Raw genomic sequence first — 13,631 nt, 5'->3', positions numbered from 1 at the left:
AGCTGAAGATTCTTAAGGGGTACAGGGAAACTGTTTGCAAGCCCCCACACGGTGCCTTCTCTTGGGACAGAAGGTTTCTTAAGTTGCATCTTTCCAACACTTCATATGCAGCTGCAGAACGATTCATCTTACAGACACTAAGGCAATCTTCTGTTCTGTCTCACCCATGAGGGCTACCAGGCAACTTAACTTGCAACCGCCTGTTTTCTTTCTAAACCCAGTCTTGCAGTGGCTAGTTTATATCCTACCACGAGAAGGAGTTATTTCCTCAAGTTTCTTCAGAATCAAATTTAATTACAGACTTTGGTTACACAAAACAACTTCTAACAACCCGTTGAGCTCAGAAACGGAGGGGAGGAGGGGAGGACCAGATTCTGGATTCCTGGGGAGTGAGGATCACAAGCCTCCCNCCCCCCACCCCCACCCCCACGCCGTGCCGCTTGCCCCTCCACTCCAGTACCCCCTAAGGATCCCTCAGATAGATGATACTCATTTGGCCTAATCCTAAGTGCCCAAAACACAGGGACAACCCGCTGCCTCCTACCACCCAAGTGCTTAGACAGGCGTTTGCCCAGAGTGAGCTGGGCGTGCCCTGAACTTGGCGAAAGGCAGAGGTCTACTGAGAGGTTTGGGATGGTTTCAGGAGAGTTTGGGGTGATAGGCCAGAAGGGACAACCTCAAACGCGAAACTAGAAACCTTTCCCTGTAGAAGTTCTGGAAGGGTCGAGCCCCTCTGGCCTTAGAAGGCAGAGGTCGCTAAGAGTCAATTCAGGGTTCAGGGTCCGACTCTGAAGAGCAGAGTGGGGACCAGTGAAAAGAGATGAAGGGTGAAGAAGGAGGGCGCAGGTTACCTGAACATAGACATATTAATCCAAAGAGGTAAAAGCGAGCAGTCTCCGCGATCATTGTCCTCGGGTAGGTCCTGCATACAGTCTCATGCCAAGAGAAGGGAGCAGAAGCGGAGATCTCCAAATTTACGGAAGCCACACACCATACACCCTACACACAAAGGCTTAATATAAGCAACGTGAGTCAATCCGCCAAGAGTTTGCAGGGCAGTTTCTCGTCGACCTTTCCGGAGGCTTGTCAATCCTTCAGAGCCCTTTGCAAAGAAAAAAGCCCAAGGTTTGTCTTCCCTAGCCCCAGGTTTCCGAAGAGGCTCAACCACTTCCAAGGCTCATCCAAGGCGAACAACAAAGAGCCCGAAACCGACGAGCAGTGGTGCGGTTTCCTGCCTCCACAGTCCTGCTGAGCCTCCCGGCGTGCGCCTCCACAGCGTGTGCCCTGGCGCCGCTGCGCGGCGATTGTAAAGTTGGGGTGTGAGAGCAAAGGAAGAGATGCACCCCCAAAAAAGTGCTCCTCCGTCTACCGGAGAGCCAGGGAGTAGCAGGCCACCCCCTCTGGCGGCGATTGCAGTCAAGGTAGCGGCCGCAGCTGGGGAGAACAGTCTCTAGGTTCACGGGGTGCGCCTGGGTGACTCTGCGCACCAGGAGGGAGCGAAGGGGCGGTACGGCGACAGCGGCTGCCTGGGCGGGCCCTTGTTCCCATCACTCGCGGGATGCGGAGGGCACCGGGGACCGCAACAGGACCGCGGATGCACGAGCGCTTTCCGGGCGCCCCCAGCCCCGCGCGGCACCCAGCATCGTCCCGGGTCCTGCTTCCACTGGGGCGCGTGTAACACACCTCCTAACCAAGCTGCAGCCCAAACTTCCCGGGGTGGCTAGTCTTACTCCGTGCTCCTGGAAGCTTCGGAGAGGCTGCTCCGGGCGGCCCCGGGTTGGTGAGAAAGAGCGAGCAGAAAGAAGAGGATGCTGCCGAGGCTCGCCCGAGCTCCGCCGGGAGCTTACAGCGTCTGAAGTTTCTGCTCTCACGCTGCCTCCTTTCGGCTCGACAGCTCGTGGGTTTCCCCCTTCTGTCCCTGCTGCTCCGGGTTTCCTCCCTCTCCAGCCCGGCTCGGGAACCTTTAAAGGGGACGCGCGATCCCTGCCAGGCCCTCACTGGCGCTGCTCAGACAAGTTCTGCGTGTTAATATTTCCATCCACATGCCCGGAGTGCCCAACTGCGCCCTCAGGTGAGATTTCAACTACTCAGAAGCAGAAATCTCAACGAATAAGAACTTGTCTTGGGTCCCTTTCCATCCCAGTCTCCCCTGCACCTTTCTCCAAATGGAACCTCCCAAACCAAAGACTTCAAAATCCTCCAGGTCCCTCTTAACCTCTTCTTTACCGATATTGGGAATTGCAGTAAACTTCCAAGGAAGTTCACTCACCACCGTCACCACCCATATTCTCGTTAACTGGGCAAATAAACAAAAAAACTGATTGGCTCTTTCAGCAAAGAGGCTTTAGGAAAGTGTAAATTATCTAAAATATAGTAGTTGATGGATATTCTCTTTTTATTGAATTTGCTGGCGGTCGTGTAGAAAGGCTAAATGCTAGCAGTGAAGACTTAGGTCTTAGAGACTTCATTATGTTTACAGGAGAGTCTAGGTCGCTTATAAATATTAGAGACTTAACAGTTAAAGAAGAGTAACAAATGAGTGATAATACATTAATCTAAAGTTTGCGATGATGAGCTCTTGGCATCTCAAAACCTGGGCCACCCCAAATACCAAGGTATCAGGTAACTGTGCCCATTCCAACTTTATTCTCTCTTCCGAAATACAAAACAAAACAACAACAAAAAGATGGGGCCTGTGGGGCTACTTCATGAGTAAGCTAATTAAGCCCAAGATAAAACATACCTGGGATATTTGACAGACAAGTTTTCACAAATTGTTTTCTTTTTTTGTTATTATTGCCTATGACACGATGAAAACCATATAGTATAAGCTGAAGGCTCTATAAATTGTAGTTGTTGACACAGCTATTGCTTTTATTAATAAGTTACTCTCTTCAAAGTTATAGTCTATGACTTCAAGATAAGTGCTTAATACCCTTCAGCTAAGGCTGGTAGCATGGAGGCAGGTGGGGAGGGTTGGGATTTATTTGGGGTAGGCCGGTGAACTTTTCCAGGTTTCCCTTAATTGACTGCCTGCATTGCCTGCCCAAACTGCAAGTTTCAAAGAGCCATGTGCTCATTTGGGTCATGGCTTCTGTGGCCCATGAACTCAGGCAACTGTCTGTGAAAAGAAAACCTGGTTAACTGTGCCTTACCTTCGAAAGGGAAACACAATTTAATCCTGAGAAAGCTGACTGAAAACTCAGTAAACAAGCCAGAGATAAGAATTCAAAGACTCTAACCAGAATCTTTTCAGCAGCAAAAGCAAGAAACGTGCAGTAAATGCTAAGAGACATGCATTGATTTGGTATCTGTGAAAAGATATTTTGCTGAGAAACAGAGAAAATAAGTTTTCCTTGAAATAAAATGAACTTTTAAGATAAGATACCCTAGGAATAGAACATAAATAAGCTTAGCATGATGAAGGAGAGGAGGAAAAAATGAAAGTCTCCAATCTCCAGGTTACTTAAGGGGATTTTAAATGAAGATTTTGAAGTTTCATCTAGTGAAGGATATATCCTCTTATTTTATTTTATTTTTATGTGTGAGTGTGTGTGTGTGTGTGTGTGTGTGTGTGTGTGTGTGTGTTGGCCCCCCTGTTCAGGGAGGTAGGGGCTCCTGCATGCTAAACACAGGCTCTGCCACCAGTCTGTGAAAGTAGACCCTGTGCAAGAGTCCCTATTACATTGTTTCCCTAGTGTATCTCCCAGTCTTCACAAAATCCCTGAGATCTTTCAGAAGCTATGTCACCTTATGGCTCCATGGGAAAGTGCCTACTCCTTTTGCAAGATCTTAGCTCTGTTTCTAGCCCGTGATGGGCAGACAACTGTCTGTAATTCCAGCTCTAGGCCATCTGATGCCCTCGCCTGATCTCCACAGGTTTCTGTATACATGTTCTGCATATATACATATATATATATACACAGATATATTCAAACTCACACACATGCATAAAATGTATTTCAACATCTACAGCATTTCCATGGATTGAAAGTACACCAATATTAACTTCTATCTCTCAGCTCCAGAATACTACACCATTAAACTCCTTTGTTCCAACCTCAACTATAAAATTATCTAGGGAGACAGCAGTAAGCATCCACCAAGAAAGAACTATTAGAGAATCTCTCATCCAAAGTGTTTTCTAAGCATGTTCTGTCGAGTATATCAGTAAAATGGACATCTAAGAGTTTGTCTACAAGACGGTATTAGGGACCCATAAGAGGCGCGAGTGAAGTTGAGGTGCTGGAAAGTTTGCTAACTCCTTTCTTCCACCTACCCACTCATCCCACTCAGGTGAATCCAAACAACCCCCTCATCAAACTAAAGATGCTGATGAGGCAAGATGTGAATATAAGCCTATTCTCAGGGCCCAAAGAGCTCTGACTCTTCTTCTTACAGCAAGAATAAAGCTCTGCCCCCAAATGTAAAAACTGGAGAGCCCTTGCATGGATTGATAGCTCTGAATATTTCCAGGGATGGAGTTATCATAGCAACTTGCCACCATCCTGACTTTGTTACTGAGCATTAAGTTACCTGTACTGGGTAGTTTTGTGTCAACTTGACACAGGCTGGAGTTATCGCAGAGAAAGGAGCTTCAGTTGGGGAAATGCCTCCATGAGATCCAGCTGTAAGGCATTTTCTCAATTAGTGATCAAGGGGGGGGAGGTCCCCTTGTGGGTGGTGCCATCTCTGGGCTGGTAATCTTGGGTTTATAAGAGAACAGACTGAGCAAGCCTGGGGAAGCAAGCTAGTAAAGAAAATCCCTCCATGGCCTATGCATCAGCTCCTGGTCCCTGACCTGCTTGAGTTCCAGTCCTGACTTCCTTGATGATGAACAGCAATGTGGAAATGTAAGCTGAATAAACCCTTTCCTCCCTAATTTGCTTTTTGGTCATGATGTTTTGTCCAGGAATAGAAACCCTGACTAAGACAGTACCTGATAGACTGCCCAAAATGCTCTCAGTGTGTTCTATGAAGGATTGTGAGTATACATGTATCATCTACATGTATGTGGGAAACATACGCAACGCAGCTTAGCCATAGACATTAAAGCTCCGATGCATTCCAGATTGGCCAGGAGAAAAAAATTAAGGTTAGAGCGTGTCTTCGTTTACATTCAAAAGTCCAGTTCTGATCACTTCAGTGAGAATGTTTGTGGGGAGTGCCATAATGAAATCTATTACATTGTATGCTAGATTTAAAGTCTGAGGAAAAAAGAAAAGTGACAGGAAAGGGGGCGGAGAGGAAGGGTGGAAGAAGAGCAGTGCGCTGGGGAAGTTCTATTTGCTGAGGTTTGACCCCCCACCCCCCAGCGAGGCTTCTGAAACTCAGGATCTTGCAGAGCCTCTTTGAGACGTTTGAAGAAACTTGAAATTAATGCATTCCAATAGCAGTCTTATTATTGGGGACTTTTGAGAGGCAAGATGCCAAAGCTACAGGGATTTCTCACTTCCTCTGATTTGATTTTATCTTTCCTGGAGTTGGAGAGGAGGGGGCAGTTGCAGAAATTCAGGAAATAACAAAACTCCCAGAGTCTCTCTGGGGATCCTGGAGTATTCTGATCAGGAGAAACAGGAGTCCTGAGGAAACTGTAAACCAGAACATCTGCCTTTCTTTCTTCCTAGCAAGACACCTGAGCATCACACAGTGCCTGGGTTGCACACCACAACTTCCAGCAGATCTGGTGAGCTGATCTGGCAAGATCTCTGCAGGAAGACCCTGCTGACTACTCTAAGATACTATCCCTTAGGAAAGAACAGCTTATTTAGCTTTTTTTTTTTTTTTTTTAACACAAAATGGCTGGGGATTCTGTACACTGTTTGGTATCTAAAATACTAATCCAAAATGCATGCTTGACTATTTCCCCCCGTTTGGAGACATAGTCCCATATCGGAGTAGAACCATACGTATTATTAATAAAATGGTAAACAAATTCACATTTATTTGTATGTTGAAATCTTAGGTCTATTTAGTGTCCTATATATTCACATAGGGCATATTTCAATTGTAATGTTTTGATGTGTCTCTCTCTTTTAGAATAGGTATATCCTCCAAACCAGATAAGCCCCGGAAGAGAAGATTTCTTGGCATCACTCTTTTCTACCTGTCATAAAGGTTCCAGTAGCTAGTAATAGCAAATACAATGCTTTCCATGGAACTTTTCAAAGGTGGAGAGAACCCCATTGATACCACTAATATGCCCTCTTCTCCCCAAAGCTGTCTCAGGCCTATTTGAATAGGAGTACGATGAGATACCGTGCTGTGAAACTATTACAGTTGTGGTTGCTCTGTGGAGCATCTCTGCATGTTGTTGTGACAAGGCAGATATTCTAAAATCGGGCACTATAGGGTAGAGCCTGAGACCTTCCATTTCAACCGCAATGAATCTCATTAAAACTTACACCTTTAGTTTTCACAGATGGTTGGTTTTTGAAGAATGTAAATAAGAGGACACAGGAAAGTGGCCTTAACCAAGGGAATGGTTTGTGGCACTTTACAAACATTATCTGATCTAATTCTCGCCTTGTGAGGAGCAATTACTCTCCCAATTTAAAGATGGAGTTAGGGGAGTGAAAGATTAACTCCGAGTTCAATGGCCCAGACGCCATGGGCTTATATTTGAACCCAGCTTGTTTTGAACCAGAGCACATGAGAAAAAGGAGACCCATGATAGAATAAGCTTGGGAGACTTTGGATTGAAACATTCTGAGATTTCTCAGTGACTTTAACCTGCAAATAAGCATTGTGAGAAAATGTGGGTCTTGGGTAAACATCACTGTGTTGGTTGATAGGGTAAGACCACTCTCTTGCATGGCCCCACACCTGAAAATTGTGTCCTTATTCCTTTAAAAATTGTGGACCTTTAGCAGGAAACGGGGGTTAAAATGAGTCATGCAGCCATCCTTACTGGGCTGAAGTTACTATTACTGTAATTCTGGGATATTCTTCATAAAGCTGCCAGAGAGAACCTGTTAAATCCCAAGACAAACTAAACCTTTGCCCAGAACCCTCCAGTGGTTCCCCCGCCATGTCCCCCACTACCACATCCAATTAGAAGTATGAGCCCTTCAGGAAGCCTCCAAGACCAGTTGGTCATAGCCTGTGACCCATCCCTTTCAAGTCTTTTTCATACCCTGCCTTTCTAGCCTCTGCTTACCTCACGTTAACACCAAGGTCTCCACGCTATCACTAAAACGAGTCAGACAACCACTCACTCACATCAGAGATACTCATTACCCTGTGTTTAATATTCAGCTCCATAAACCTGTGAATTTACTCTCCTTTCTCTTGGGTTTCAATGGTATGAAGATTTCTCAGATGTCCTTTTAAAAACAAACAAACAAATAAAAAAACCAAAACAGCCTCTTTAACCTCACATCTTTACAGACTACTACCCATACCACACCATGCTCTTCCAAAGCCTCTCATTTGACTCCAGAGCACGTATCCCCACATAAGATATGACATACTCCTTTTGTTTTTATTGGCTAGTCCCCTCAGCATGGGACGTTACCAGAGTCCACTGATTCTCCACTCAGATTCCCAGCATCTAAGACAGCACCTGGTCCTTAACCTACGCTGCTGAAATGTTTATCAAATGTGTGTAAAAGTGGATTTTATTTAACCGTGTGTAGATTATTTTAAAAAGTGCATATTTAATGAACTTACTTGTACATTCTAAACTTGGTTTTCTCCGATAATATGGCTTAATCATTTATCTAGTTCTACTTACCACTCACTGGATTTCTAAAAGGCCATGATTGACTTTCTGGCTGCAGAAGGACTTGCTTATTTGGATCAACGTGTTTGGAAACAAAGAACCAAGAACTGGTCACCAAAACTTAAACAATGTGATGGTGAAGCTGGAAGTGGCCTTGAAGGTTAACTTTCTCATAAATGAGAGTTCTGAAACTGAGAATAACACTTCCCAGGACATGCCTCACTCCACCCAACCCCCAGGCAGATGGGCCTGGGTTCTATAAGAAAGTAGGCTGAGCAAGCCACCAAGAGGGTGCCAGCCGGCAGCAACCCTCCACGGCCTCGGCCTCAGCCCTGGTCTCCAGGTTCCTGCCCAGCTTAGCTCCTGCCATAACTTCCTTCAACGATGAACAGTGATGTGGAGTGAGCAAAATCAACCTTTTCTTCCCCAACTTGCTTTCCCTCATAGGCTGTCATCATAGCAATAATAACAAAGACAAGCAGTCAAGTCAGAAATCCTTAATCAAAATTCTGTATGTTCTGAATATCAAGTCAGGAGATAGTGCACAATATGTATGAAATAATGAGTTTTACAGAGTTTTGACTTTTCTTCCACATACTTGGGGACTAGTTTAGTTTGGTTGAATGGTTACTTTGGGTATAAACTGTTCCAAAGAGAGTAGAGTCCAGCATTTATTTATTCATTTTCTCTTTTTAATCATCCTATTTGTTTAACATCTCAAATGACATCCTACTTCCCAGTTACCCCTCCACACACACCCCATTCCACATCCACCCTCTCCTCCCTCCCCTTTGCCTCTATGAGGGTGCTTCCCCCTCCCTCTCCTGCTGCACTGCTCCAGCATCTCCTTACACTAGGGCATCAAACCTCCAAAGGACCAAGGGCCTCCCCTCCCATTGACGTTAGACAAGGCCATCCTCTGCTACCTGTGTATCTGGAGCTATGGATCCCTCCCTGAACACTCCTTGGTTGGTGAAGACCAGCATTTAAATAGCACTATCCACTTGTGATAACTTTCTAGCTACTTTCTATATCTAAACGCATTTAATCTCAGGCATAAAGCGTAATTAGGTTAGTCCCTGATATCATTCTCCTTTGTACTGGAGGAGACAGAGAAGGCTCACTTACGAGGCTGAGCTCAGCCTCGAAGCCTCATTGTCTGAACTGATAGATAGCCCTGACTTTTATCTGCACACCAGTCTTTGAGAGGCAACCGGAGATGATTGATCAAGAGAACATTGTTTGTACAGATCTGGTTGTAGGACAATGCTACCAGAGTATAAGTTTTGTCTAGAGCTGTAGTTTCATCTCGTGACTCAGTAGGAGAAAGTGACTCTGAGAAGCACACATCTGCTTCATGTTTGGCTCCACGTGGAACTGAATTTTTAATTTCATATTCAGAGCCTTCAGAGTGATTTAATGTTTCGTTCTTAAACCCAATGAGGTGGCATAAAAACAGATATTGATTGTGTGTGAAGACATCCAAAGAATATTGGAAAACACGAAGAGGGATTTGTATGTATATGTTGATAGCCGAGCATAAGATTTTGCTGTCTTTTGGGTTCTTCCTCGCAGATGTATCTTGGGTGGAACATATACTATTCTCATCATGAGTTAAAATTCTCTTCAGTTGGGATCTTAGCTAACAGCTGCGCAGCTGACTGCCAGGCTCCATATTCTTGCAACTTGAACACTATTTTGTAAGTAATTTACATTACGAGTAATTCTGCAGATGTGTTTTAACAGAACTGTTACATGTTTTTGAGTTTTCATTGCTTCCAAAGTTGGGGGGGGGGCTTTTCAGGAAATGTTTATGGGACTAAGGTGCATATGTTGGGATTTAAACCTTGTTTCCTACATTGGGTATGTGTAGTTGCACCTGCAGATTTGTTTACTCTGACTCTTTTACCTAGATCTTAACAGTTATTTTAATGACTTCCTTAAGGAAGTATTATGAGAAACATCTTGAGATGTATCGGAGTTTTCTATTTAGAGGATATTTTCCAACTTAGTAAACAACAACAACAAAAAAATAGTTCTAAATATTTAATGTAACAATAGCTTTGGAAAGGGTTATCCCCAAGTTTATCATCCATAATAGTAACAACAGTGATCAATAATTCATTAAAGTGTGGGATCATGATAATTTGAAAGTTATTTATTTTATAACTTTATTAGTATGTTCTCTCCTATGCCTTAGAGAAGAACGACTTCACGTTTGGAAAGCTAAATTGGGACTGTGGGATTGAATAGCTGCCTGGTGTGACTGAAGCCTCAGGTTCTAAATATGGAGGTGCTCATTCTTGTGGATAAATACTGAATCCACATCCCCCAATTGTCGCCGAGAAACCAACTGCTGCTGAAACCCACATGAAATGCCAACCTACTGCCTTAACAACATGGATAATTATATATTTCCCCTCAAGTTTAATGACTCCCTCTCCAGTGTCCTGGCCACATTCCAAGAGAAATCATCGAACACCATTATTGTAACCAAAAGTCTTTGTTGATTTGATCTAATCTCATCTTCTCAATTTCCTATCGTTATATATTGCTTTAAAGCTGCTTGCTTTCACGTAGAAGATAGGATTTCCCCTGTACAGTACGTATCTCATTACACTTTTGTATCCCATGTGTATTTTTGAAACGAAAGGGAAGCTTGTTGCAGCTAGCAAGGCAACTTTGTCACCAAAAACATCATACAAAATTATTTTCCTTCCAGAAAACATTTCAAAATTGTACTTTATACTCACAATGTTATAATACTTAAACAAGGAGAGAAAAACTAAGTTACCTTGTTTATGTTTTGACCAAAAAATAATTGTTAGAAGCCTATTCTAGAAGTTATAGATTTTGCATTCCTTTATTCAGATGACAGTGGGGTCTAGTGAGATTTTAATTATTTTACTTCATAACATAGAGATGGAATAATTTAGGTCATTTGGAAAACAAAAGAGACAAGAACTTGTAATGATCACGTCAGATACGATCAGGTGTGTGATGAGCATTTTACTGTTCATCCTTACGTTTTATTGTTTCTGAGTCTTATGTGCAATTTTCTTAAGTTGTGGAATGGGTAAGACTACAAGCTGCTGTGAGTAGAATGGAGTATAAACAGTAACAGAGTTCTTGTCAAAAATAATGCGCTGGCTGTTTATCACCTACAAAACACAGACACACATGCGCAAACACTTGTATGCCACTATTAGGAAATCAAAACTTTCTCTCTTGCATAGAGTGTTCATGTTATAAAGTAGTCTTCAAAAATTCCATAACATAAACAGGATAAGTTAGATGCAACTGATCATTCATTACTAGATTCTTAATTTGTTTCAGTTGGTTGCAAGACACACAAAATGTGATATTGCAAGTCATGTAAGGATGTTGTTTTTCCGGTTAAATTGTTAGTGAACTTCATTTTACTTGCAGATACAATGTTGATGAAACATGCTTATCCATACGCAAACAACTTACCAAGTTACTCCAATGTTTGGAGGAAATGTTCTAGTCATTAATTTAGAATTACAGTGTTACATGCAATATATATGAGAGTTAACGATAGCAGACAGCTATGAAGAATTATTAGAATTCTGAACTGCAAAACACTTTCTTTTCCCTTAGGATTCTCACGTTTGTTCAAGGGAAGCCATTTGTTTTCATTACAAGCAATTAATAAAGCAAAATGTTTGTATTTCACATGTATGCTTGAATTTCACAGTTCTTGCTATTTAACACCAAAAAGTCAACTCTTATCTTAGGAGGGGGCAATAAATCACAACATCAGGATTTTTTTTCTAAACATGTAAAAGTAATTCATTATTTTTGCTAGTTGTTTCTTTTCATCACAAACATGTATATTTCAATACTTGGGTATCATAATTGTTCACAGGAAGCATTATATGATCACACATAAACACCATAGCTGAAAAGAAATCAGTCTAGAAATGCATCTTCATCAAATCGTGTGACTTTAGCTAACATTCTTTATTTCTTTATTTTCTTCTCAATTCAACATGTGGCTTGCTATACAATAGAAATTAGAATGGCTTAATTATCTTTCCTCTCTCATTGAGCTATAATCCATACACTTAGAGAAATTAAAGAGAGGGCATCAACTCTTCTATTCAATACTTCAGTGGCTGAAGAATAATGCTATCAATTTCGAGGTGAATCATGTTGCCACTCTTTAAAAAAAATTTTTTTTTTTAGATTTTTGTCTGGAAAACCCATCTGTTTTAAATATTGGTGAGTTCTTGTCAATTCTGCTTAACTCAGACTGCAATGGAAAGAGAACCGGGCAAAATCTAATCAGGCTGATGATCCACAGCATTAACATTTTCTGTCGTGCTCTGCTTGCTGTTTGTAAACCATTAGAACTCTTGAGAAGGCATTAATGAATGGACAGCTTTCTGACATGTGTGCTTCCCTCCCAGCATCATTTAAATGCGTTTCTCAGGTGGAAGCCATGTGAATAAAGTAGGAAACAGAACCAAGAATGTTGCCGCATACAGTCTTCCCTTGTTAACGGTATTCACTCTTTAAATCTCAGATCAAAATCCAGTCTTTAGAAAAGCCCACCGGGATCTGACTTGTGCTGCCCAGTGCAATAGGGCAGGCTTCTGTGTGCTGTGCCCCTAGAAAACTTGAACCACCTCTTCACAGCACCAACACTAAGTCAATGCTGATAAAAGATATCTTTTAACTTTGTCTTTTCTGTGAGTCTTGTGAATACCAATGTGGTAATTAGCAACTTCCAAATAGCTCCTCCAAAGCTACTGAAAACATGGCTTTACTTCGGTTCTGCATAGCAAACAAAGTTTAGGGGGAAATGAAAATCTAGACCAATCTGGCCATTCAGTGTTTCTGCAGAGAATCTAACTTTGCAACTCCTAACTGCACGTAAGTTTACTATTTCAGCGTGTTCTCATGTGGGTGACTCGATACCTACCAGCAGCCTACTGGCATTCTGCAGTATATAGACATGTGTGTGATCGTCACTAGTGGGTGACGTGGAGTCTGGCTGTGGTACTTTTGAGTGAAGGCAAGGGCCTGTTAAACATCTTGCATTGTGCAGGATAGCTCTCACCCACCACAAAGAAAATTCCCTCCCCTCCCCAATGTCAATAAGTGTCCAGATTTAGCAACTCTGCTCTTGTCTAACTTCCATACCCTTTGGAGACTCTTTTTCTTCTTGTGAAGGTTAATCATTTAGTAGTGGGTATACCTCCTAGAAGTTAGTTACAGTTGGATTCTGCAATTATTTATGTCTAACAAATGAGAATATTGTAAATAATACACATGGATTCCAATAAATTAGCAAAAGCTAACGTATCTTTAAAAAGAAATGTTATTCATGGATTTCCAATGAGTTATGATATATCACTTCCAGGAAGAGCATCTCTCCCTATTAAGTATTTATTATTGCATACACATAGATTTAGAACAATAAGAAAGATTATATATGAAAATAAGTCCGAAAGCATAGGTGTGGACTTAGTCAATCAGAATGTTTCTATGATGATTTCCCTCTATACTCTTCCACTTGAAATAATGGACTCTAAAAATAAACCTTATTCTTGTGTGGATGATGATTTGAATGTGCATGTGTGTGCGTGTGCGCACACACACACACACACACACACACTCAGTAAATGTAATATGGAGAGGTTGCATTTCCAACTACTTTTTAAAATAAATTGCAGGGTCAAGGGATGTCCCAGGCATCTTAAATTTGGAGTATTGAGTGTTTATTTAAACTTTGCCCTTTGGAATAGGACAGGATTGAGCACATATGTAAACTAAGGGTCAGGTACAGTGCTTTCTTCTTCTTCTTCTTCTTCTTCTTCTTCTTCTTCTTCTTCTTCTTCTTCTTCTTCTTCTTCTTCTTCTTCTTCTTCTTCTTCTTCTT

General features: G+C 42.2%; 1 protein-coding gene across 10 annotated transcripts in view; it reads right to left on the bottom strand.

Annotated features, from left to right (window-relative positions):
• Window positions 1-13,631, bottom strand: part of Robo1 (roundabout guidance receptor 1) — a 740,168-nt gene that overhangs the window by 370,015 nt on the left and 356,522 nt on the right. For 4 of the 10 annotated variants that reach the window (XM_029544264.1, XM_021209553.2, XM_021209554.2 and 1 more), the window contains exon 1: window positions 852-2,004. The exons of the other annotated variants lie outside the window; for them this stretch is intronic. In XM_029544264.1, the coding sequence (XP_029400124.1) occupies window positions 852-906 (55 nt within the window). In that variant the 5' untranslated portion in view covers window positions 907-2,004. Of the gene's footprint in view, window positions 1-851; window positions 2,005-13,631 lie in introns of those variants that run through there. 10 annotated transcript variants of the gene reach the window in all.

The sequence above is a fragment of the Mus pahari genome, chromosome 12 (assembly GCF_900095145.1).
Source record: "Mus pahari chromosome 12, PAHARI_EIJ_v1.1, whole genome shotgun sequence".
NCBI lineage: Eukaryota > Metazoa > Chordata > Mammalia > Rodentia > Muridae > Mus > Mus pahari.
This window is presented reverse-complemented; position numbering and strand designations above follow the sequence as displayed.